This window comes from Heterodontus francisci, chromosome 20 (assembly GCF_036365525.1).
Source record: "Heterodontus francisci isolate sHetFra1 chromosome 20, sHetFra1.hap1, whole genome shotgun sequence".
NCBI lineage: Eukaryota > Metazoa > Chordata > Chondrichthyes > Heterodontiformes > Heterodontidae > Heterodontus > Heterodontus francisci.
Window position 1 is genome coordinate 84,750,012 of NC_090390.1, and position 27,943 is coordinate 84,777,954.

Consider the following 27,943-nt stretch of genomic DNA (forward strand, 5'->3'; position numbering starts at 1 on the left):
TCTGCAGTGCTGGGAGCTGTCTGACTGTCTCTCTGTCAATCTGCAGTCCTGGGAGCTGTCTGACTGTCTCTCTGTCAATCTGCAGTCCTGGGAGCTGTCTGACTGTCTCTCTGACAATCTGCAGTGCTGGGAGCTGTCTGACCGTCTCTCTGTCAATTTGCAGTGCTGGGAGCTGTCTGACTGTCTCTGTCAATCTGCAGTGCTGGGAGCTGTCTGACCGTCTCTCTGACAATCTGCAGCGCTGGGAGCTGTCTGACTGTCTCTCTGTCAATCTGCAGTGCTGGGAGCTGTCTGACTGTCTCTCTGACATTCTGCAGTGCTGGGAGCTGTCTGACTGTCTCTCTGTCAATCTGCAGTCCTGGGAGCTGTCTGACTCTCTCTCTCACAATCTGCTGTGCTGGGAGCTGTCTGACTCTCTCTCTCACAATCTGTTGTGCTGGGAGCTGTCTGACTCTCTCTCTCACAATCTGCAGTCCTGGGAGCTGTCTGACTGTCTCTCTGACAATCTGCAGTGCTGGGAGCTGTCTGACTGTCTCTCTGTCAATCTGCAGTGCTGGGAGCTGTCTGACTCTCTCTCTCACAATCTGCAGTCCTGGGAGCTGTCTGACTCTCTCTCTCACAATCTGCAGTCCTGGGAGCTGTCTGACTCTCTCTCTCACAATCTGCTGTGCTGGGAGCTGTCTGACTGTCTCTCACAATCTGCTGTGCTGGGAGCTGTCTGACTGTCTCTCTCACAATCTGCTGTGCTGGGAGCTGTCTGACTCTCTCTCTCACAATCTGCTGTGCTGGGAGCTGTCTGACTGTCTCTCTCACAATCTGCAGTCCTGGGAGCTGTCTGACTCTCTCTCTCACAATCTGCTGTGCTGGGAGCTGTCTGACTCTCTCTCTCACAATCTGCAGTCCTGGGAGCTGTCTGACTGTCTCTCTGACAATCTGCAGTGCTGGGAGCTGTCTGACTGTCTCTCTGTCAATCTGCAGTGCTGGGAGCTGTCTGACTCTCTCTCTCACAATCTGCAGTCCTGGGAGCTGTCTGACTCTCTCTCTCACAATCTGCAGTCCTGGGAGCTGTCTGACTCTCTCTCTCACAATCTGCTGTGCTGGGAGCTGTCTGACTGTCTCTCACAATCTGCTGTGCTGGGAGCTGTCTGACTGTCTCTCTCACAATCTGCTGTGCTGGGAGCTGTCTGACTCTCTCTCTCACAATCTGCTGTGCTGGGAGCTGTCTGACTGTCTCTCTCACAATCTGCACTCCTGGGAGCTGTCTGACTCTCTCTCTCACAATCTGCTGTGCTGGGAGCTGTCTGACTGTCTCTCTCACAATCTGCTGTGCTGGGAGCTGTCTGACTGTCTCTCTCACAATCTGCTGTGCTGGGAGCTGTCTGGCTGTCTCTCTCACAATCTGCTGTGCTGGGAGCTGTCTGTCTCTCTCTCTCACAATCTGCTGTGCTGGGAGCTGTCTGACTGTCTCTCTGACAATCTGCAGTCCTGGGAGCTGTCTGACTGTCTCTCTCACAATCTGCAGTGCTGGGAGCTGTCTGACTGTCTCTCTCACAATCTGCTGTGCTGGGAGCTGTCTGACTGTCTCTCTCACAATCTGCTGTGCTGGGAGCTGTCTGACTGTCTCTCTGACAATCTGCAGTCCTGGGAGCTGTCTGACTGTCTCTCTCACAATCTGCTGTGCTGGGAGCTGTCTGACTGTCTCTCTGTCAATCTGCAGTGCTGGGAGCTGTCTGACTGTCTCTCTCACAATCTGCTGTGCTGGGAGCTGTCTGACTCTCTCTCTCACAATCTGCTGTGCTGGGAGCTGTCTGACTGTCTCTCTGTCAATCTGCTGTGCTGGGAGCTGTCTGACTCTCTCTCACAATCTGCTGTGCTGGGAGCTGTCTGACTGTCTCTCTGACAATCTGCTGTGCTGGGAGCTGTCTGACTCTCTCACAATCTGCAGTCCTGGGAGCTGTCTGACTGTCTCTCTGACAATCTGCTGTGCTGGGAGCTGTCTGACTCTCTCTCTCACAATCTGCTGTGCTGGGAGCTGTCTGACTGTCTCTCTCACAATCTGCAGTCCTGGGAGCTGTCTGACTCTCTCTCTCACAATCTGCTGTGCTGGGAGCTGTCTGACTGTCTCTCTCACAATCTGCTGTGCTGGGAGCTGTCTGGCTGTCTCTCTCACAATCTGCTGTGCTGGGAGCTGTCTGTCTCTCTCTCTCACAATCTGCTGTGCTGGGAGCTGTCTGACTGTCTCTCTGAAAATCTGCAGTCCTGGGAGCTGTCTGACTGTCTCTCTCACAATCTGCAGTGCTGGGAGCTGTCTGACTGTCTCTCTCACAATCTGCTGTGCTGGGAGCTGTCTGACTGTCTCTCTCACAATCTGCTGTGCTGGGAGCTGTCTGACTCTCTCTCTCACAATCTGCAGTCCTGGGAGCTGTCTGACTGTCTCTCTCACAATCTGCTGTGCTGGGAGCTGTCTGACTGTCTCTCTGTCAATCTGCAGTGCTGGGAGCTGTCTGACTGTCTCTCTCACAATCTGCTGTGCTGGGAGCTGTCTGACTCTCTCTCTCACAATCTGCTGTGCTGGGAGCTGTCTGACTGTCTCTCTGTCAATCTGCTGTGCTGGGAGCTGTCTGACTCTCTCTCACAATCTGCTGTGCTGGGAGCTGTCTGACTGTCTCTGTCAATCTGCAGTGCTGGGAGCTGCCTGACTGTCTCTCTGTCAATCTGCAGTCCTGGGAGCTGTCTGACTCTCTCTCTCACAATCTGCTGTGCTGGGAGCTGTCTGACTGTCTCTCTGTCAATCTGCAGTACTGGGAGCTGTCTGACTCTCTCTCTGTCAATCTGCAGTCCTGGGAGCTGTCTGACTGTCTCTCTCACAATCTGCTCTGCTGGGTGCTGTCTGACTGTCTCTCTCACAATCTGCTCTGCTGGGAGCTGTCTGACTGTCTCTCTGACAATCTGCAGTGCTGGGAGCTGTCTGACTGTCTCTGTCAATCTGCAGTGCTGGGAGCTGTCTGACTGTCTCTCTGTCAATCTGCAGTCCTGGGAGCTGTCTGACTGTCTCTCTGTCAATCTGCAGTCCTGGGAGCTGTCTGACTGTCTCTCTGACAATCTGCAGTGCTGGGAGCTGTCTGACCGTCTCTCTGTCAATTTGCAGTGCTGGGAGCTGTCTGACTGTCTCTGTCAATCTGCAGTGCTGGGAGCTGTCTGACCGTCTCTCTGACAATCTGCAGCGCTGGGAGCTGTCTGACTGTCTCTCTGTCAATCTGCAGTGCTGGGAGCTGTCTGACTGTCTCTCTGACATTCTACAGTGCTGGGAGCTGTCTGACTGTCTCTCTGTCAATCTGCAGTCCTGGGAGCTGTCTGACTCTCTCTCTCACAATCTGCTGTGCTGGGAGCTGTCTGACTCTCTCTCTCACAATCTGTTGTGCTGGGAGCTGTCTGACTCTCTCTCTCACAATCTGCAGTCCTGGGAGCTGTCTGACTGTCTCTCTGACAATCTGCAGTGCTGGGAGCTGTCTGACTGTCTCTCTGTCAATCTGCAGTGCTGGGAGCTGTCTGACTCTCTCTCTCACAATCTGCAGTCCTGGGAGCTGTCTGACTCTCTCTCTCACAATCTGCAGTCCTGGGAGCTGTCTGACTCTCTCTCTCACAATCTGCTGTGCTGGGAGCTGTCTGACTGTCTCTCTCACAATCTGCTGTGCTGGGAGCTGTCTGACTGTCTCTCTGACATTCTGCAGTGCTGGGAGCTGTCTGACTGTCTCTCTGTCAATCTGCAGTCCTGGGAGCTGTCTGACTCTCTCTCTCACAATCTGCTGTGCTGGGAGCTGTCTGACTCTCTATCTCACAATCTGCATTCCTGGGAGCTGTCTGACTCTCTATCTCACAATCTGCAGTCCTGGGAGCTGTCTGACTCTCTCTCTCACAATCTGCAGTCCTGGGAGCTGTCTGACTCTCTCTCTCACAATCTGCTGTGCTGGGAGCTGTCTGACTCTCTCTCTCACAATCTGCAGTCCTGGGAGCTGTCTGACTGTCTCTCTGACAATCTGCAGTGCTGGGAGCTGTCTGACTGTCTCTCTGTCAATCTGCAGTGCTGGGAGCTGTCTGACTCTCTCTCTCACAATCTGCAGTCCTGGGAGCTGTCTGACTCTCTCTCTCACAATCTGCAGTCCTGGGAGCTGTCTGACTCTCTCTCTCACAATCTGCTGTGCTGGGAGCTGTCTGACTGTCTCTCACAATCTGCTGTGCTGGGAGCTGTCTGACTGTCTCTCTCACAATCTGCTGTGCTGGGAGCTGTCTGACTCTCTCTCTCACAATCTGCTGTGCTGGGAGCTGTCTGACTGTCTCTCTCACAATCTGCACTCCTGGGAGCTGTCTGACTCTCTCTCTCACAATCTGCTGTGCTGGGAGCTGTCTGACTGTCTCTCTCACAATCTGCTGTGCTGGGAGCTGTCTGACTGTCTCTCTCACAATCTGCTGTGCTGGGAGCTGTCTGGCTGTCTCTCTCACAATCTGCTGTGCTGGGAGCTGTCTGTCTCTCTCTCTCACAATCTGCTGTGCTGGGAGCTGTCTGACTGTCTCTCTGACAATCTGCAGTCCTGGGAGCTGTCTGACTGTCTCTCTCACAATCTGCAGTGCTGGGAGCTGTCTGACTGTCTCTCTCACAATCTGCTGTGCTGGGAGCTGTCTGACTGTCTCTCTCACAATCTGCTGTGCTGGGAGCTGTCTGACTGTCTCTCTGACAATCTGCAGTCCTGGGAGCTGTCTGACTGTCTCTCTCACAATCTGCTGTGCTGGGAGCTGTCTGACTGTCTCTCTGTCAATCTGCTGTGCTGGGAGCTGTCTGACTCTCTCTCACAATCTGCTGTGCTGGGAGCTGTCTGACTGTCTCTCTGACAATCTGCTGTGCTGGGAGCTGTCTGACTCTCTCACAATCTGCAGTCCTGGGAGCTGTCTGACTGTCTCTCTGACAATCTGCTGTGCTGGGAGCTGTCTGACTCTCTCTCTCACAATCTGCTGTGCTGGGAGCTGTCTGACTGTCTCTCTGACAATCTGCTGTGCTGGGAGCTGTCTGACTCTCTCTCTCTCACAATCTGCTGTGCTGGGAGCTGTCTGACTGTCTCTCTGACAATCTGCTGTGCTGGGAGCTGTCTGACTCTCTCACAATCTGCAGTCCTGGGAGCTGTCTGACTGTCTCTCTGACAATCTGCTGTGCTGGGAGCTGTCTGACTCTCTCTCTCACAATCTGCTGTGCTGGGAGCTGTCTGACTCTCTCTCTCACAATCTCCACCATTTCCTGATCAATCTGTTCCATTTGACAAAATTCAGCATCAGAAACACAATATGAAGCAGATTCAGCGTCAATCGCATCTAAATAACGCCGCTCTCTCTGGCTAATTCACATTTTACATGTGGTTAACTTTTCATGATACTAATTATTCATGACCTCTCTAATTAACATAAACAGCTGTAAACATTTCCTTTCTCCAAGCCATAGTCATGATCACTTTTAATTACATTCAATCAATCACATCCTCTGAAGGAAGGTGCACATAACTCATTCTAGAAGCTTCCACGGCCAATCACTGGAGCTGTCCGTCATTGCTATCTGTACAAGAAACGGTGCTAATCACCGATCAGTGACATCATTGGATGACACCTCCCCCCACTGATGTCGGGAACATAGTTTGTTCGGCATGAGCTTACCCCTCTGAGTGAGCACAAGTGTTATTTACAGCACGAGCTGAATCACTGAACATGCTTTAAGGACCAAGGGATGCGGTGGTGTAGTGGTAATGTCACTGGACTAGTAATCTAAAGCCCAAGCTAATACTCTGGGGACATGGGTTCAAATCCCACCATGGCAGATGGTGAAATTTGAATTCAGTTAATAAATCTGGAATTAAAAGCTAGTCTAATGACGGCCATGAAACCATTGTCGTTTGTTGTAAAAACCCATCTGGTTCACTAATGTCCTTTAGGGAAGGAAATCTGCTGTCCTTACCTGGTCTGGCCTACATGTGACTCCAGACCCACAGCAATGTGGTTAACTCTTACATGCCCTCTGAAATGGCCTCGCAAGCCACTCAGTTCAAGGGCAATTAGGGATGGGCAACAAATGCTGGCCTGGCCTGGCCTGCAACACCCACATCCCACAAACTAATAAACCAAATTCCCCTTGATCATTATATCCTCAAGGAGACTGTGTATGTATAAAATCTACATTCAAAGTTTCCTGATGAGGTTTTCTTTGATGGAAAAATTAATTCACTAAATTCAAGTTTATAAAAAATATCTACAGCAGTTACAAATGCAGATTTATTTATTAATGTGGTACATGAGGAGAATAAACCTATTTATTTATCTATCTGCTGTGATACTCCAGTGCAGGACTGAGGGAGTGCTGCACTGTCAGAGGTGCCATCTTTCAGATGCAATGTTAAACCAAGGCCCTATCTGCTCTCTCAGGTGGATGTAAAAGATCCCATGGCACTAGTTGGAGAAGAGCAGGGGAGTTCACCCCGGTGTCCTGGTCAATATTTATCCCTCAACCACCATCGGTAAAAACAGATGACCCGGTTATTTATCACATTGCAGCATGTGGGATCTTGCTGTGCACAAGTTGGCTGCCACATTTCGTACATTACAACAGTGGCCACACTTTGAAAATATTTATTTGGTTGTAAAGCGCTTTGGGATGTCCTGGGGTAGTGAAAGGCGCTATGGAAATGCAGCTTCTTCCTTAAATTGACCAGTGATTCCTGCTCCTGATCATTATATATCAACCCCTTAGCAGAACTCCAGGGAGCAGACAGCTATTTGCCCTCAGCAGGCATCATAGCTGATGTGATAACTCCAGAGACTTACTGGGCATCTGGAGGTGGCATAGGGGTGATTCACAGCCACTGCGATCTGGGCTCCATTATCAGGAGTCAACATCCCCAGGCGCAGGTTGAAGAAACATCCCGACCAGTTATTTACAACTCAAAGACAGAGGTTACTATCGTGATTGGCAGGCAGATGTTTGCTCTTGGCTTTACAAATTACAGCTGCTGCCCCAAACGTCAGGGAAAATTCTGTGAATGAAATGAAGGCCTCACTTACTTTTGCCCCTCTTACGAGCTCGGCTGGGCAGCAGTATTCGAATGGTTTTGAACAAGACTCCAGCTGTCTGAGGGACGAACGCCATCTCTCCAAAAGCAGAAAGAAACAGCCAGAGGAAGAGAACCACAGCCTTCTCTGCTGGCTACGTCTAAATGTTACTCAAGGACAATATCAGCCAGACACCTCTCTGTCTGTCTCTATCTCTCTCTGCCTCCTTCCCTTTCTCCTTCCTGGTGGCTCTATCTTTCCCTATATCTGTCCCTTTGTGCCCAAACTCTCAGTTTCTCTGCCCCTCTTTTTTTACTCTCCCTGTCTCAGTCTCTCTGCATCCCTCTCTTTTTCTCCCAGCCTTTCTCTCTCCGTATCTGCTTTCTCTTTACTTATTTCTGTGTTATTATGTCCCTATCTGTATCTGTGTCTTTTTCTCTCTTTGTCTTCGTTCTCTGACCCTTGCTTTTCCTTTGCCCACTGTTTCAGTGTCAGTCACTGTGATGTCTCTCTCTCTCTCTATCTCAGTGATGTTTTCTCTGATACTGCCTGTTGCTGTGCTGTTGTCTTTCTCCCTGTCGTTGTGTCTCTCCCACTTTCTGACTTACTCTCTCTCTCTCTCTTTATGTCTCTCTCTCAATGCCCGTCTTTCACATCCTGTTGTTGCCTCACCCTATGTGTCTGTCTCTATCTCTGTCTCTCTGTCTTCCAATCTACCTCGCTCTCCTTTTCTGTTTGTTTGTCTGTCTTTCTCTCTGTCTTTGTCTATAACTCTCTCTCTGTCTTCACCTGTCTCACTCCCTGTCCCTCTCTCTGATTCTCTGTCTCTGTCTGCCTCTTTCCCTGTCCCCGTCTGTCTCACTCTCTGTATCTCTATTTATCTGTTTCTCTCTATCTCTGTCTGTCTCTGTTATTCCGTCTATGCCTGTATCTCTATCACCCTGTCTCCCTCTATGTCTTTCTGCCTGCATCTATTTCTATCTATCTGTGTCCCTGTCCCTTGCTGTCGCTTGGGTCATGCCACACGATCAGTCTGACAAGCACGGCCCCTGCAATGGTTTTCTGTATCACATTGTTCACTAATAACTGCAGCAGGCATGAGATGACAGTGATTGAGAGCGTCTACTGCATTCAGAGAGGAGAGAACATCACACTGTCATTGTGGACCACTGGAGGAGTGTGCTGCTGATTAAATATGTCAGCTAAAAGCACGAGTTAAAATTACTATCAAATATGCAAACTTAAAAATATCAACAATTTTGATCAGAGTCACTCACAAACTGATTGCAAAATGTCAAACAAAAACAATAGCACAAGAGTGACAGGAGATCAATCTGTGACAGAGATTTCCAAAGAGTGATCGCAGAGTGACACAGTGTGATCGCAGAGTGACCCCGAGTGATCGCAGACTGACCCCGAGTGATCGCAGAGTGACACATTGTGATCGCAGACTGACACAGAGTGATCGCAGACTGACACAGAGTGATCGCAGAGTGACACAGTGTGATCGCACAGTGACACAGTGTGATCGCACAGTGACCCCGAGTGATCGCAGACTGACCCCGAGTGATCGCAGACTGACACAGAGTGATAGCAGACTGACACAGAGTGATAGCAGACTGACACAGTGTGATCGCAGACTGACACAGAGTGATCGCAGAATGACACAGAGTGATCGCAGAATGACACAGAGTGAACACAGACTGACACAGTGTGACCGCAGACTGACACAGTGTGACCGCAGAGTGACACAGTGTGACCGCAGAGTGACACAGTGTGACACAGAGTGACCGCAGACTGACACAGTGTGATCGCAGAGTGACACAGAGTGATCACAGAGTGATCGCAGAGTGACACAGAGTGACACAGAGTGACACAGAGTGACCACAGACTGACACAGACTGACACAGACTGACAGAGTGACCGCAGACTGACACAGAGTGATCGCAGAGTGACACAGAGTGATCGTAGAGTGACACAGAGTGATCGCAGAGTGACACAGCATGATCGCAGAGTGACACAGAGTAACCGCAGACTGACACAGAGTGACCGCGGCTTGACACAGTGTGATCGCAGAGTGTCACAGAGTGACCACAGACTGACGCAGAATGATCGCAGAGTGACGCAGTGTGAGCACAGAGTGACGTAGTGTGATCACAGAATGACCGCAGAGTGACACAGAGTGATCGTAGACTGACACAGTGTGATCGTAGACTGACACAGAGTGAAACAGTGTGATCACAGAGTGACGCAGTGTGATCACAGAATGACCGCAGAGTGATCACAGAGTGATCGTAGACTGACACAGTGTGATCGTAGACTGACACAGAGTGACACAGTGTGATCGCAGAGTGACACAGAGTGATCGTAGACTGACAGAGTGATCGTAGACTGACAGAGTGATCGCAGAATGACACAGAGTGACCACAGACTGACACAGTGTGACCACAGACTGACACAGTGTGACCGCAGACTACACAGTGATTGCAGAGTGACCCAGAGTCATCGCAGAGTGACACAGAGTGATCGCAGACTGACACAGACTGACTGAGTGACCGCAGAGTGACACAGAGTGATTGCAGAGTAACACAGAGTGATCGCAAACTACACAGTGTGATCGCAGAGTGACACAGCATGATCGCAGAGTGACACAGCATGATCGCAGACTGACAGAGTGACCGCAGACTGACCCAGAGTGACCGCAGACTGACACAGTGTGACCGCAGAGTGACACAGTGTGACCGCAGAGTGACACAGAGTGATCGTAGACTAACACAGTGTGATCGTAGACTGACACAGCGTGATCTCAGAGTGACACAGCGTGATCTCAGAGTGACACAGTGTGATCTCAGAGTGACACAGTGTGATCTCTGAGTGACACAGAGTGATCTCTGAGTGACACAGAGTGATCGCAGAATGACACAGAGTGACCGCAGACTGACACAGTGTGACCACAGATTGACACAGAGTGACCGCAGAATGACACAGTGTGAGCACAGACTACACAGAGTGATTTCAGAGTGACACAGTGTGATCGCAGAGTGACACAGAGTGATCGCAGAGTGACACAGAGTGATCGCAGAGTGACACAGAGCGATCGTAGACTGACACAGTGTGATCGCAGAGTGACACAGAGTGATCGCAGACTGACACAGAGTGATCGCAGATGACACAGAGTGACCGCAGACTGACACAGTGTGACCACAGACTGACACAGTGTGACCGCAGAGTGACACAAAGTGATCGCAGACTACACAGAGTGATTGCAGAGTGACCCAGTGTGATCGCAGAGTGACACAGAGTGACCGCAGACTGACACAGAATGATCGCAGACTGACACAGAATGACCGCAGAGTGATCACAGAGTGATCGTAGACTGACACAGTGTGATCGTAGACTGACACAGAGTGACACAGTCTGATCGCAGAGTGACACAGGGTGATCGTAGACTGACAGAGTGATCGTAGACTGACAGAGTGATCGCAGAATGACACAGAGTGACCACAGACTGACACAGTGTGACCACAGACTGACACAGTGTGACCGCAGACTACACAGTGATTGCAGAGTGACCCAGAGTCATCGCAGAGTGACACAGAGTGATCGCAGACTGACACAGACTGACTGAGTGACCGCAGAGTGACACAGAGTGATTGCAGAGTAACACAGAGTGATCGCAAACTACACAGTGTGATCGCAGAGTGACACAGCATGATCGCAGACTGACAGAGTGACCGCAGACTGACCCAGAGTGACCGCAGACTGACCCAGTGTGACCGCAGAGTGACACAGTGTGACCGCAGAGTGACACAGTGTGATCGCAGAGTGACACAGAGTGATCGCAGAGTGACACAGAGTGATCGTAGACTAACACAGTGTGATCTCAGAGTGACACAGCGTGATCTCAGAGTGACACAGCGTGATCTCAGAGTGACACAGCGTGATCTCAGAGTGACACAGTGTGATCTCAGAGTGACACAGAGTGATCGTAGACTGACACAGAGTGATCGCAGAATGACACAGAGTGACCGCAGACTGACACAGTGTGACCACAGAATGACACAGAGTGACCGCAGAATGACACAGAGTGACCGCAGACTGACACTGTGTGACCACAGACTACACAGAGTGATCGCAGAGTGACACAGAGTGATCGCAGAGTGACACAGAGCGATCGTAGACTGACACAGTGTGATCGCAGAGTGACACAGAGTGATCGCAGACTGACACAGAGTGATCGCAGATGACACAGAGTGACCGCAGACTGACACAGTGTGACCACAGACTGACACAGTGTGACCGCAGAGTGACACAAAGTGATCGCAGACTACACAGAGTGATTGCAGAGTGACCCAGTGTGATCGCAGAGTGACACAGAGTGACCGCAGACTGACACAGAATGATCGCAGACTGACACAGAGTGATCGCAGAGTGACACAGAGTGACCGCAGAGTGACACAGTGTGACCGCAGAGTGACAGAGTGACACAGAGTGACACAGAGTGACCGCAGAGTGACCGCAGAGTGACCGCAGACTGACACAGAGTGATCGCAGACTACACAGAGTGATTGCAGACTACACAGAGTGATCGCAGAGTGACCCAGTGTGATCGCAGAGTGACACAGAGTGATCGCAGAGTGACACAGAGTGATCGTAGAGTGACAGAGTGATCGCAGACTGACACAGAGTGATCGCAGAATGACACAGAGTGACCACAGACTGACACAGTGTGACCACAGACTGACACAGTGTGACCACAGACTGACACAGTGTGACCGCAGACTACGCAGTGATTGCAGAGTGACCCAGTGTGATCGGAGAGTGACACAGAGTGATCGCAGAATGACACAGAGTGACCACAGACTGACACAGTGTGATCGCAGACTACACAGAGTGATTGCAGAGTGACCCAGTGTGATCGGAGAGTGACACAGTGTGATCGGAGAGTGACACAGAGTGATCGCAGAAAGACACAGAGTGACCGCAGACTGACCCAGAGTGACCGCAGACTGACACAGTGCGACCGCAGACTGACACAGAGTGATCGCAGACTGACACAGTGCGACCGCAGACTGACACAGTGCGACCGCAGACTGACACAGTGCGACCGCAGAGTGACACAGAGTGATCGTAGAGTGACACAGTGTGATCGCAGAGTGACACAGAGTGATCGCAGACTGACACAGAGTGATCGCAGAATGACACAGAGTGACCGCAGACTGACACAGAGTGACCGCAGACTGACACAGAGTGACCACAGACTGACACAGTGTGACCGCAGACTACACAGTGATTGCAGTGTGACCCAGTGTGATCGCAGAGTGACACAGAGTGATCGCAGAGTGATCACAGAGTGACACAGAGTGACACAGACTGACACAGACTGACACAGACTGACAGAGTGATCGCAGAGTGACACAGAGTGATCGCAGAGTGACACAGCATGATCGCAGACTGACACAGAGTAACCGCAGACTGACACAGAGTGACCGCGGCTTGACACAGTGTGATCGCAGAGTAACACAGTGTGATCGCAGAATGATCGCAGAGTAACACAGTGTGATCGCAGAGTGACACAGAGTGACCACAGACTGACGCAGAATGATCGCAGAGTGACGCAGAATGATCGCAGAGTGACGTAGTGTGATCACAGAATGACCGCAGAGTGACACAGAGTGATCGTAGACTGACACAGTGTGATCGTAGACTGACACAGAGTGAAACAGTGTGATCACAGAGTGACGCAGTGTGATCACAGAATGACCGCAGAGTGATCACAGTGTGATCGCAGAGTGACACAGAGTGATCGTAGACTGACACAGTGTGATCGTAGACTGACACAGTGTGATCGTAGACTGACACAGAGTGACACAGTGTGATCGCAGAGTGACACAGAGTGATCGTAGACTGACAGAGTGATCGCAGAATGACACAGAGTGACCACAGACTGACACAGTGTGACCACAGACTGACACAGTGTGACCGCAGACTACACAGTGATTGCAGAGTGACCCAGAGTCATCGCAGAGTGACACAGAGTGATCGCAGACTGACACAGACTGACTGAGTGACCGCAGAGTGACACAGAGTGATTGCAGAGTAACACAGAGTGATCGCAAACTACACAGTGTGATCGCAGAGTGACACAGCATGATCGCAGACTGACACAGTGTGACCGCAGAGTGACACAGTGTGACCGCAGAGTGACACAGTGTGATCGCAGAGTGACACAGAGTGATCGTAGACTAACACAGTGTGATCGTAGACTAACACAGTGTGATCGTAGACTGACACAGAGTGAAACAGTGTGATCACAGAGTGACCCAGTGTGATCGCAGAGTGACACAGCGTGATCTCAGAGTGACACAGTGTGATCTCAGAGTGACACAGTGTGATCGTAGACTGACACAGAGTGATCGCAGAATGACACAGAGTGACCGCAGAATGACACAGAGTGACCGCAGACTGACACAGTGTGACCACAGACTGACACAGTGTGATCGCAGAGTGACCCAGTGTGATCGCAGAGTGACACAGCGTGATCTCAGAGTGACACAGTGTGATCTCAGAGTGACACAGAGTGATCGTAGACTGACACAGAGTGATCGCAGAATGACACAGAGTGACCGCAGAATGACACAGAGTGACCGCAGACTGACACAGTGTGACCACAGACTGACACAGAGTGACCACAGACTGACAGAGTGATCGCAGAATGACACAGAGTGATCGCAGAATGACACAGAGTGACCGCAGACTGACACAGAGTGACCACACACTACACAGAGTGATTGCAGAGTGACCCAGTGTGATCGCAGAGTGACACAGAGTGATCGCAGAGTGACACAGAGTGATCGCAGAGTGACACAGAGTGATCGCAGAGTGACACAGAGCGATCGTAGACTGACACAGTGTGATCGCAGAGTGACACAGAGTGATCGCAGACTGACACAGAGTGATTGCAGATGACACAGAGTGACCACAGACTGACACAGTGTGACCACAGACTGACACAGTGTGACCGCAGAGTGACACAAAGTGATCGCAGACTACACAGAGTGATTGCAGAGTGACCCAGTGTGATCACAGAGTGACCGCAGACTGACACAGAATGATCGCAGACTGACACAGAGTGATCGCAGACTACACAGTGTGATCGCAGACTACACAGAGTGATTGCACAGTGACCCAGTGTGATCACAGAGTGACCCAGAGTGATCGCAGAGTGACACAGAGTGATCGCAGAGTGGCACAGAGTGATCACAGAGTGGCACAGAGTGATCGCAGAGTGGCACAGAGTGATCGCAGACTGACAGAGTGATCGCAGACTGACACAGAGTGATCGCAGAATGACACAGAGTGACCACAGACTGACACAGTGTGACCGCAGAGTGACACAGTGTGACCGCAGAGTGACACAGAGTGACCGCAGAGTGACACAGAGTGACCGCAGACTGACCCAGAGTGACCGCAGAGTGACACAGTGTGACCGCAGAGTGACACAGTGTGACCGCAGAGTGACACAGTGTGATCGTAGACTGACAGAGTGATCGTAGACTGACAGAGTGATCGCAGACTGACACAGAGTGATCGCAGAATGACACAGAGTGATCGCAGAATGACACAGAGTGACCACAGACTGACACAGAGTGATCGTAGACTGACACAGTGTGATCACAGAGTGACACAGTGTGATCGCAGAGTGACCCAGTGTGATCACAGAGTGACACAGTGTGATCACAGAGTGACCGCAGAGTGACACAGAGTGATCGCAGAGTGACGCAGTGTGATCACAGAGTGACGCAGAGTGATACAGAATGATTGCAGAGTGACACAGTGTGATCGCAGACTGACCCAGAGTGACCGCAGAGTGACACAGAGTGACCGCAGACTGACCCAGAGTGACCGCAGACTGACCCAGAGTGACCGCAGAGTGACACAGTGTGACCGCAGAGTGACACAGTATGACCGCAGAGTGACACAGTGATCGTAGACTGACACAGTGTGCTCGTAGACTGACACAGAGTGAAACAGTGTGATCACAGAGTGACCCAGTGTGATCGCAGAGTGACACAGTGTGATCGCAGAGTGACACAGAGTGATCGTAGACTGACAGAGTGATCGCAGACTGACACAGAGTGATCGCAGAATGACACAGAGTGATCGCAGAATGACACAGAGTGACCGCAGACTGACACAGTGTGACCGCAGACTGACACAGTGTGACCACAGACTGACACAGTGTGACCGCAGACTACACAGAGTGATTGCAGAGTGACCCAGTGTGATCGCAGAGTGACCCAGTGTGATCGCAGACTGACACAGAGCGATCGCAGACTGACACAGTGTGATCGCAGAGTGACACAGAGTGATCGCAGAGTGACACAGAGTGATCGCAGACTGACACAGAGTGATCGCGGATGACACAGAGTGACCACAGACTGACACAGTGTGACCGCAGACTGACACAGTGTGACTGCAGAGTGACACAGAGTGATCGCAGACTACACAAAGTGATTGCAGAGTGACACAGAGTGACCACAAACTGACACAGAATGATCGCAGAGTGACACAGAGTGATCGCAGACTACACAGTGTGATCGCTGAGTGACACAGAGTGATCGCAGAGTGACACAGAGTGACCGCAGAGTGACACAGAGTGACAGCAGAGTGACTGCAGAGTGACACAGAGTGACCGCAGAGTGACCGCAGAGTGACCGCAGAGTGACACAGAGTGACCGCAGACTGACACAGTGTGACTGCAGTGACACAGAGTGATCGCAGACTACACAGAGTGATTGCAGAGTGACCCAGTGTGATCGCAGAGTGACACAGAGTGATCGCAGAGTGATCGCAGAGTGACACAGAGTGATTGCAGAGTAACACAGAGTGATCGCAAACTACACAGTGTGATCGCAGAGTGACACAGCATGATCGCAGACTGACACAGAATGACCGCAGACTGACACAGAATGACCGCAGACTGACACAGGGTGACCGCAGAGTGACACGGTGTGATCGCAGAGTGACACAGAGTGATCGCAGAGTGATCGCAGAGTGACACAGAGTGATTGCAGAGTAACACAGAGTGATCGCAAACTACACAGTGTGATCGCAGAGTGACACAGCATGATCGCAGACTGACACAGAATGACCGCAGACTGACACAGGGTGACCGCAGAGTGACACAGTGTGATCGCAGAGTGACACATAATGATCGCAGAGTGACACAGAGTGATCGCAGAGTGACACAGAGTGATCGCAGAGTGACACAGAGTGATCGCAGACTGACGCAGAATGCTCGCAGAGTGATTGAAGACTGACACAGAGTATTCGCAGAAAGACACAGTGTGACCGCAGAGTGACACAGTGTGACCGCAGAGTGACACTGTTATCGCAGACTGACGCAGAGTGAAACAGTGTGATCACAGAGTGACCCAGTGTGATCGCAGAGTGACCCAGTGTGATCGCAGAGTGACACAGAGTGATCGTAGACTGACACAGTGTGATCGTAGACTGTCACAGTGTGATCGCAGTGACACAGTGTGACCGCAGAGTGACACTGTTATCGCAGACTGACGCAGAGTGAAACAGTGTGATCACAGAGTGACCCAGTGTGATCGCAGAGTGACCCAGTGTGATCGCAGAGTGACACAGAGTGATCGTAGACTGACACAGTGTGATCGTAGACTGACACAGTGTGATCGCAGACTGTCACAGTGTGATCGCAGACTGACACAGAGTGATCGCAGAATGACACAGAGTGATCGCAGAATGACACAGAGTGATCGCAGAGTGACAAAGGGTGATCACAGAGTGACACAGAGTGACCGCAGACTGACACAGTGTGACCGCAGAGTGACACAGAGTGATCGCAGACTACACAGAGTGATTGCAGTGACCCAGTGTGATCGCGGAGTGACACAGAGTGATAGCAGAGTAACACAGAGTGATCGCAAAGTACACAGTGTGATCGCAGAGTGACACAGAATGACCACAGAGTGACACAGTGTGATCACAGAGTGACACAGCATGATCGCAGACTGACACAGACTGACACAGAGTGACCGCAGACTGACACAGAGTGATCGCAGAGTGACACAGTGTGATCGCAGAGTGACACAGAGTGATCGCAGACTACACAGAGTGATTGCAGTGACCCAGTGTGATCGCGGAGTGACACAGTTTGATCGCAGAGTGACACAGTGTGATCGCAGACTGACACAGAGTGACCGCAGACTGACACAGAGTGACCGCAGACTGACACGGAGTGATTGCAGAGTAACACAGAGTGATCGCAAACTACACAGTGTGATTGCAGAGTGACACAGAGTGATCGCAAACTACACAGTGTGATCACAGAGTGACACAGAATGACCACAGAGTGACACAGTGTGATCACAGAGTGACCCAGTGTGATCACAGAGTGACCCAGTGTGATCGCAGACTACACAGAGTGATTGCAGAGTGACCCAGTGTGATCGCGGAGTGACACAGTGTGATCGCAGAGTGACACAGAATGACCACAGAGTGACACAGTGTGATCGCAGAGTGACCCAGTGTGATCGCAGAGTGACACAGTGTGATCGCAGACTACACAGAGTGATTGCAGAATGACCCAGTGTGATCGCAGAGTGACACAGAATTACCACAGACTGACACAGTGTGATCGCAGAGTGACACAGAGTGATCGCAGACTACACAGAGTGATTGCAGTGACCCAGTGTGATCGCGGAGTGACACAGTTTGATCGCAGAGTGACACAGTGTGATCGCAGACTGACACAGAGTGACCGCAGACTGACACAGAGTGACCGCAGACTGACACAGAGTGATTGCAGAGTAACACAGAGTGATCGCAAACTACACAGTGTGATTGCAGAGTGACACAGAGTGATCGCAAACTACACAGTGTGATCACAGAGTGACACAGAATGACCACAGAGTGACACAGTGTGATCACAGAGTGACCCAGTGTGATCGCAGAGTGACCCAGTGTCATCGCAGAGTGACACAGAGTGATTGCAGACTACACAGAGTGATTGCAGTGACCCAGTGTTATCGCAGAGTGACACAGAGTGATCGCAGACTGACACATAGTGACCGCAGACTGACACGGAGTGATTGCAGAGGAACACAGAGTGATCGCAACTACACAGTGTGATTGCAGAGTGACACAGAGTGATTGCAGAGTAACACAGAGTGATCGCAAAGGACACAGTGTGATCACAGAGTGACACAGCATGATCGCAGACTGACACAGAGTGACCGCAGACTGACACAGAGTGATCGCAGAATGACACAGAGTGATCGCAGAGTGACACAGTGTGATCGCAGAGTGACACAGTGTGATCGCAGAGAGACACGGTGTGATCGCAGACTGACACAGAGTGACCACACTGACACAGAGTGACCACAGACTGACACAGAGTGACCGCAGAGTGACACAGCGTGACCGCAGACTGACACAGAGTGACCGCAGACTGACACAGAGTGACCGCAGACTGACACAGAGTGACCGCAGAGTGACACAGAGTGATCGCAAACTACACAGTGTGATCACAGAGTGACACAGAATGACCACAGAGTGACACAGTGTGATCACAGAGTGACCCAGTGTGATCGCAGAGTGACCCAGTGTGATCGCAGAGTGACACAGAATTACCACAGACTGACACAGTGTGATCGCAGAGTGACACAGAGTGATCGCAGACTACACAGAGTGATTGCAGTGACCCAGTGTGATCGCGGAGTGACACAGTTTGATCGCAGAGTGACACAGTTTGATCGCAGAGTGACACAGTGTGATCGCAGACTGACACAGAGTGACCGCAGACTGACACAGAGTGACCGCAGACTGACACAGAGTGACCGCAGACTGACACAGAGTGATTGCAGACTGACACGGAGTGATTGCAGACTGACACGGAGTGATCGCAAACTACACAGTGTGATTGCAGAGTGACACAGAGTGATCGCAAACTACACAGTGTGATCGCAGAGTGACACAGTTTGATCGCAGAGTGACACAGTGTGATCGCAGACTGACACAGAGTGACCGCAGACTGACACAGAGTGATTGCAGACTGACACGGAGTGATCGCAAACTACACAGTGTGATTGCAGAGTGACACAGAGTGATCGCAAACTACACAGTGTGATCACAGAGTGACACAGAATGACCACAGAGTGACACAGTGTGATCACAGAGTGACCCAGTGTGATCACAGAGTGACCCAGTGTGATCGCAGAGTGACCCAGTGTGATCGCAGAGTGACACAGTGTGATCGCAGAGTGACACAGTGTGATCGCAGAGTGACACAGTGTGATCGCAGAGTGACACAGTGTGATCGCAGACTGACACAGAGTGACCGCAGACTGACACAGAGTGACCGCAGACTGACACGGAGTGATTGCAGAGTAACACAGAGTGATCGCAAACTACACAGTGTGATTGCAGAGTGACACAGAGTGATCGCAAACTACACAGTGTGATCACAGAGTGACACAGAATGACCACAGAGTGACACAGTGTGATCACAGAGTGACCCAGTGTGATCACAGAGTGACCCAGTGTGATCGCAAAGTGACACAGAGTGATTGCAGACTACACAGAGTGATTGCAGTGACCCAGTGTTATCGCAGAGTGACACAGAGTGATCGCAGACTGACACATAGTGACCGCAGACTGACACGGAGTGATTGCAGAGTAACACAGAGTGATCGCAACTTCACAGTGTGATTGCAGAGTGACACAGAGTGATTGCAGAGTAACACAGAGTGATCGCAAAGTACACAGTGTGATCACAGAGTGACACAGCATGATCGCAGACTGACACAGAGTGACCGCAGACTGACACAGAGTGATCGCAGAATGACACAGAGTGATCGCAGAATGACACAGAGTGATCGCAGAATGACACAGTGTGATCGCAGAGTGACACAGTGTGATCGCAGAGTGACACAGTGTGATCGCAGAGTGACACAGTGTGATCGCAGAGTGACACAGTGTCATCGCAGAGTGACACAGTGTCATCGCAGAGTGACACAGTGTCATCGCAGAGTGACACAGTGTGATCGCAGAGAGACACAGCATGATCGCAGACTGACACAGAGTGACCACACTGACACAGAGTGACCACACTGACACAGAGTGACCACAGACTGACACAGAGTGACCGCAGAGTGACACAGCGTGACCGCAGACTGACACAGAGTGACCGCAGACTCACACAGAGTGACTGCAGACAGACACAGAGTGATCGCAGAGTGACACAGAGTGATCGCAGAGTGACACAGAGTGACCACAGACTGACACAGAGTGACCACAGACTGACACAGAGTGACCGCAGACAGACACAGAGTGATCGCAGACAGACACAGTGTGATTGCAGAGTGACACAGAGTGACCACAGACTGACACAGAGTGACCGCAGACTGACACAGAGTGACCGCAGACTGACACAGAGTGACCGCAGACTGACACAGAGTGACCGCAGACAGACACAGAGTGATCGCAGAGCGACACAGTGTGATCGTAGACTGACACAGAGTGACCGCAGACTGACACAGAGTGACCGCAGACTGACACAGAGTGACCGCAGACAGACACAGAGTGATCGCAGAGTGACACAGTGTGATCGCAGAGTGACACAGAGTGACCACAGACTGACGCAGAATGATCGCAGACTGACACAGAGTGATCGCAGCGTGACCGCAGACTGACCCAGAGTGACCGCAGACAGACACAGAGTGATCGCAGAGTGACACAGTGTGATCGCAGAGTGACACAGAGTGACCGCAGACTGACACAGAGTGACCGCAGACTGACACAGAGTGACCGCAGACTGATACAGAGTGACCGCAGACTGACACAGAGTGATCGCAGACTGACACAGAGTGATCGCAGAGCGACACAGTTTGACCGCAGACAGACACAGAGTGATCGCAGAGTGACACAGTGTGATCGCAGAGTGACACAGTGTGATCGCAGAGTGACACAGAATGATCGCAGAGTGACACAGAATGATCGCAGAGTGACACAGAGTGACACTGACGCAGAATGATCGCAGACTGACACAGAGTGATCGCAGCGTGACCGCAGACTGACCCAGAGTGACCGCAGACAGACACAGAGTGATCGCAGAGTGACACAGTGTGATCGCAGAGTGACACAGTGTGATCGCAGAGTGACACAGAGTGACCGCAGACTGACACAGAGTGATCGCAGAGTGACACAGTGTGATCGCAGAGTGACACAGAGTATTCGCAGAAAGACACAGAGTGACCACAGACTGACACAGTGTGACCGCAGACTACACAGAGTGATCGCAGACTACACAGAGTGATTGCAGAGTGACACAGAGTGACCACAGACTCACACAGTGTGACCGCAGACTGACACAGAGTGACCGCAGAGTGACACAGTGTGACCGCAGACTGACACAGTGTGACCGCAGACTGACACAGTGTGACCGCAGACTGACACAGAGTGATCGCAGAGTGACACAGAGTGATCGCAGAGTGACACGGTGTGATCGCAGAGTGACAAAGCATGATCGCAGACTGACACAGAGTGACCGCAGACTGACACAGTGTGACCGCAGAGTGACACAGCATGATCGCAGACTGACACAGCATAATCGCAGACTGACACAGAGTGACCGCAGACAGACACAGAGTGACCGCAGACAGACACAGTGTGATCGCAGACAGACACAGTGTGATCGCAGAGTGACACAGAGTGATCGCAGAGTGACACAGAGTGATCGCAGAGTGACACAGTGTGATCGCAGAGTGACGCAGAATGATCACAGAGTGATCGCAGAGTGATCGCAGTGTGACTGCAGAGTGACCGCAGAGTGACCGCAGAGTGACCGCAAAGTGACACAGTGTGACCGCAAAGTGACACAGTGTGACCGCAAAGTGACACAGTGTGACCGCAGACTGACACAGCATAATCGCAGACTGACACAGAGTGACCGCAGACTGACACAGAGTGACCGCAGACTGACACAGAGTGATCGCAGACAGACACAGTGTGATCGCAGAGTGACACAGAGTGACCACAGAGTGACACAGTGTGATCACAGAGTGACCCAGTGTGATCGCAGAGTGACACAGAATTACCACAGACTGACACAGTGTGATCGCAGAGTGACACAGAGTGATCGCAGACTACACAGAGTGATTGCAGTGACCCAGTGTGATCGCGGAGTGACACAGTTTGATCGCAGAGTGACACAGTGTGATCGCAGAGTGACACAGTGTGATCGCAGACTGACACAGAGTGACCGCAGACTGACACAGAGTGACCGCAGACTGACACAGAGTGACCGCAGACTGACACGGAGTGATCGCAAACTACACAGTGTGATTGTAGAGTGACACAGAGTGATCGCAAACTACACAGTGTGATCGCAGAGTGACACAGTGTGATCGCAGAGTGACACAGTGTGATCGCAGAGTGACACAGTGTGACCGCAGACTGACGCAGAATGATCGAAGACTGACACAGAGTGATCGCAGCGTGACCGCAGACTGACCCAGAGTGACCGCAGACAGACACAGAGTGATCGCAGAGTGACACAGTGTGATCGCAGAGTGACACAGAGTGATCACAGACTGACACAGAGTGATCGCAGAATGACACAGAGTGATCGCAGAATGACACAGTGTGATCGCAGACTGACACAGTGTGACCGCAGAGTGACACAGTGTGACCGCAGAGTGACAGAGTGATCGCTGAGTGACAGAGTGATCGCTGAGTGACACAGAATGATCGCTGAGTGACACAGTGTGACCGCAGACTGACGCAGAATGATCGAAGACTGACACAGAGTGATCGCAGAGTGACCGCAGACAGACACAGAGTGATCGCAGAGTGACACAGTGTGATCGCAGAGTGACACAGAGTGATCGCAGACTGACACAGAGTGATCGCAGAATGACACAGAGTGATCGCAGAATGACACAGTGTGATCGCAGACTGACACAGTGTGATCGCAGACTGACACAGTGTGACCGCAGAGTGACACAGTGTGACCGCAGAGTGACAGAGTGATCGCTGAGTGACAGAGTGATCGCTGAGTGACACAGAATGATCGCTGAGTGACACAGAATGATCGCTGAGTGACACAGTGAGCGTGGAGTGACACAGTGAGCGTGGAGTGACACAGTGTTATTGCAGAGTGACACAGAGTGATCGCAGAGTGACAGTGTGATCGCAGACTGACACAGTGTGATCGCAGACTGACACAGTGTGATCGCAGACTGACAGTGTGATCGCAGACTGACACAGTGTGATCGCAGACTGACACAGTGTGATCGCTGAGTGACACAGAGTGATCGCTGAGTGACACAGAGTGACAATAGATTACTGATATGATCAGTTTGTGTCTGACTCGGATCGTACTCTGCCAGTAGCTTCAGTTGAACTTAATCTACTTTTTAAAAATTTATATTCAAAATCTTAAAGTTCCTTAAATTGGGTTAACCCTAAAAAACCAGACAATAATAAATATGGAATCATTTTATCTTTTCAGCTTCCTCCTACCTTTACTGGAGAAATCAATCAGTCCCAGGAAATGCAACAGCTTCAGTGAACTTACAGCCAGAAAGACAAATCCTACAGTCTGCAATCCCTCAGACTCCCACTTAGTATTTAAAACCATCTTGACTGCCTTCTGTCACCTGGGTCAGGACTGCACACAAGACAGCAAGGAATCTAAGAGCGATGGACACAGAGACACAAAAGGTGTCAGAAATATATCAACACAAAGGCACACACACTGTGTCAGAGACAGAATAAGAGATGAGTGAATGATTCACATAAGGCACACAGTGCGACACACAGAGTGAAAGTTATAGAATAACTGATGCATACAGAGACACATACAGAGAGAGCGCGACACAAAGTGTGCGACAGACAGAGTGAGAGACAGAATGAGACACACAGACAGAGCAAGAGACTGAGAGACACACAGACAGAGCGAGAGACTGAGAGACACACAGACAGAGCGAGAGACTGAGAGACACAGACAGAGTGAGAGACTGAGAGACACACAGACAGAGCGAGAGACTGAGAGACACACAGACAGAGCGAGAGACTGAGAGACACAGACAGAGTGAGAGACTGAGAGACACACAGACAGAGCGAGAGACTGAGAGACACACAGACAGAGCGAGAGACTGAGAGACACAAAGTGAGAGACTGAGAGACACACAGACAGAGCGAGAGACTGAGAGACACACAGACAGAGCGAGAGACTGAGACACACACAGACAGAGCAAGAGACCGAGAGACACAGACAGAGTGAGAGACTGAGAGAGACACAGACAGAGTGAGAGACTGAGAGACACACAGACAGAGCGAGAGACTGAGAGACACACAGACAGAGTGAGACTGAGAGACACACAGACAGAGTGAGAGAGTGAGAGACACACAGACAGAGCAAGAGACCGAGAGACACAGACAGAGCGAGAGACTGAGAGACACAGACAGAGTGAGAGACTGAGAGACACAGACAGAGTGAGAGACTGAGAGACACACAGACAGAGCAAGAGACCGAGAGACACAGACAGAGTGAGAGACTGAGAGACACACAGACAGAGTGAGAGAATGAGACACACAGACAGAGTGAGAGACAGAATGAGACACAGACAGAGCGAGAGACTGAGAGACACACAGACAGAGCGAGAGACTGAGAGACACACAGACAAAGTGAGAGACTGAGAGACACAGACAGAGTGAGAGACTGAGAGACACACAGACAGAGTGAGAGACAGTATGAGACACAGACAGTGAGAGATCAAGTTTGACTCACGGAATGAGAAACTCAGTGAGAGACACACAGTCAGAGTGAAAGACAGAGAAATATACAGAGTGAGAGACAGAGAGTGAGACACGTGCAGAGTGATTAGCAGACATGCACAAGACACAGAGGGATTCACAGAGATACACACACACAGTTAGCGGCACAGACACAGAATGAGAGGCTCATGCACTGAACTTTCAGCTACCCCAGAAGATGAGAAGAGTCATCATCGTTTACAGTCCTTTCTGTGCCAGCACCTGGTGTTTTTAAACACTCTGCAGCTCAGTCAGTTCTCCCCTTTGGCAACTTCTGTTTAAAAGGAGCAGGACTGTCTGTCAACTGCTCTGAGTGTCTCGACACTCTGATATGGCATTTCGGCAGCCTTTCTCTGAGAAAGGTCTTTCCTCCAGAGAGAAGGAGGCTTCTTTTGTATAAAGTTACTGTGTGACTTGCTGAATGACAGGGAGCTCCACAAACCTCAGATCTGGAAACATGGAGCAGTAGATCTGAAGGAAACAAGAAAACAAAAAGCCTGCAGGCACTCGAGCAGCAAAATACCAACAGAAAGGACGGCTGGAGTCCGCAGCAGGTCTCCCAGCCTCGGAATAAGAAATGTAATTTTTGTCCACACCAGAGAGGGACAGTGAGAAAGCAAAGCTTATAAGAAGGTAAAAGTCTAACATGGCGTTAACCTCACTTGCAACCTCTTTGTGCCAATATCTGGCATTTGGAACCCACAACTCAACCTTCTGCCAATTTGACTCGTCCCTCTCTGATACCGATCCAGGGACACAGCCTGAAATTATAACCTCTCTTTTCTCTTTTAAGAGGCAATATTTTTTCAGGGTTTTCCAAAACTCTGCTGTCTGTATCCTAACTCCAAGTCCTGGTCAGCCATCACCCCATGGGCTTACTGTCTGGCAACTCCACAATGCTAAAATTCTCAACTGTTTTCAAATCCCTCCATGGTCTCGCCCCTCCCTTTCTCTGAAATCTCCTCCAGCCTCACCACCCTCCAAGTCCGCTGTGCTCCTCCATCTCCAGCCTGCTCCCTGGTTTTCGGCTGCCATGCCTTCAGCTGCCTGGACCCTGGAATTCCTTCCCTAAACCTCTCCGTCTCTCTCTCCTCCTTTAAGACACTCCTTAAAAACTACCTCTTTGACCAAGCTTTTGGTCACTCATCCGAATATTCCTTTACGTGGCCCCGTGCCAACCTTTGTTTGATAGTTGCTCCTGTGAAGCACCGTGGGGCATTTTAGAATGTTAAAGGTGCTATAGAAATATAATTTGTTATTTATATTCCAAAAACAAACCCATAAGAGCCTGACGTAAAAATATAAAACATCCAGAAGTGTGGAGGACATGGGCTGTTCCTCCTCTCCATGTACTGGAGCTGTGCTGAGTCACTTTTGGCCAGTAATATCACACAAACATTCACAGAAACTCACAAACAGTTTTACAACACAGTTACAATGGCACAATACCAGGACAATCTTTTCTACGTGTTTTATTTACCCTTTCAATTTATCCGTAAGTCTCAGTTTCAAGGCAACAGTGCAAAATTCTGTGAAAGGAGAAGGTCTGTCACGTTATATTTAAAAATATGGCATTTCATTTCTCGATGTATTATATTTTGCTTAAAGAAGGATCTCAGTGCAGGGGACTGGGAATTTTTACATCTTTTTGTACTCGCTGTCCCCAAACACTCCCAGGACAGGTACAGTACGGGGTTAGATACAGAGTAAAACTCCCTCTACACTGTCCCCATCAAACACTCCCAGGACAGGTACAGCACGGGGATAGATACAGAGTGAAGCTCCCTCTACACTGTCCCCCATCAAACACTCCCAGGACAGGTACAGCACGGGGTTAGATACAGAGTAAAGCTCCCTCTACACTGTCCCCATCAAACACTCCCCAGGACAGGTACAGCACGGGGGTTAGATACAGAGTAAAACTCCCTCTACACTGTCCCCATCAAACACTCCCAGGACAGGTACAGCACAGGGTTAGATACAGAGTAAAACTCCCTCTACACTGTCCCCATCAAACACTCCCAGGACAGGTACAGCACAGGGTTAGATACAAAGTAAAGCTCCCTCTACACTGTCCCCCATCAAACACTCCCCAGGACAGGTACAGCACGGGGTTAGATACAGAGTGAAGCTCCCTCTACACTGTCCCCCATCAAACACTCCCCAGGACAGGTACAGCACGGGGGTTAGATACAGAGTAAAACTCCCTCTACACTGTCCCCATCAAACACTCCCAGGACAGGTACAGCACGGGGTTAGATACAGAGTAAAACTCCCTCTACACTGTCCCCATCAAACACTCCCAGGACAGGTACAGCACGGGGTTAGATACAGAGTAAAACTCCCTCTACACTGTCCCCATCAAACACTCCCCAGGACAGGTACAGCACGGGGGTTAGATACAGAGTGAAGCTCCCTCTACACTGTCCCCCATCAAACACTCCCCAGGACAGGTACAGCACGGGGTTAGATACAGAGTAAAGCTCTCCCCCCAAAAAAACAATGTTAGATACAGAGTAAAGCTCCCTCTGCACTGTCTCATCAAAGACTCCCCAGGGGAGGGGGCGGATAGGGATATCGCGGGGAGGTGTCTCTCCTAAATTATGTATTCCTGGATCTGAATGATAGATGTTCTGTTCCTGCATCCCTGGGACCTGATGGCCTACACCCCAGGGTTCTAAAAAAGATAGCTGTAGAGATAGTGGATGTGCTAGCTATGATCTTCCAAAATTCCTTCGATTCGGGAACAGTCCCTTAGATTGGGAATTGGCAAATGTTACACTGCTTTTCAAGAAAGGAGGTAGAGAGATAACAGGGAACTACAGGCCAGTTAGCCTAACATCAGTCGTTGGGAAGATGTTGGTAACTATTATTAAAGAAGTCTTAACATTGCACTTAGAAAAGTATCGTATAATTAGAGCAAATCAACATGGTTTTACCAAAGGCAGATCCTGTTTGACAAATTTATTCAAGTTTTTTGGGGATGTAACTAATAGGTTAGATAAAGGGA

At 50.6% G+C, this 27,943-nt stretch overlaps 1 protein-coding gene across 3 annotated transcripts in view; it reads right to left on the bottom strand.

Annotated features, from left to right (window-relative positions):
• Positions 1-27,943, bottom strand: part of LOC137380978 (A-type potassium channel modulatory protein KCNIP2) — a 466,186-nt gene that overhangs the window by 365,671 nt on the left and 72,572 nt on the right. Inside the window, exon 1 of one of the 3 annotated variants that reach the window (XM_068053393.1) lies at positions 23,638-23,755. The exons of the other annotated variants lie outside the window; for them this stretch is intronic. Coding sequence (XP_067909494.1) covers positions 23,638-23,755 — 118 coding nt within the window. Of the gene's footprint in view, positions 1-23,637; positions 23,756-27,943 lie in introns of those variants that run through there. 3 annotated transcript variants of the gene reach the window in all.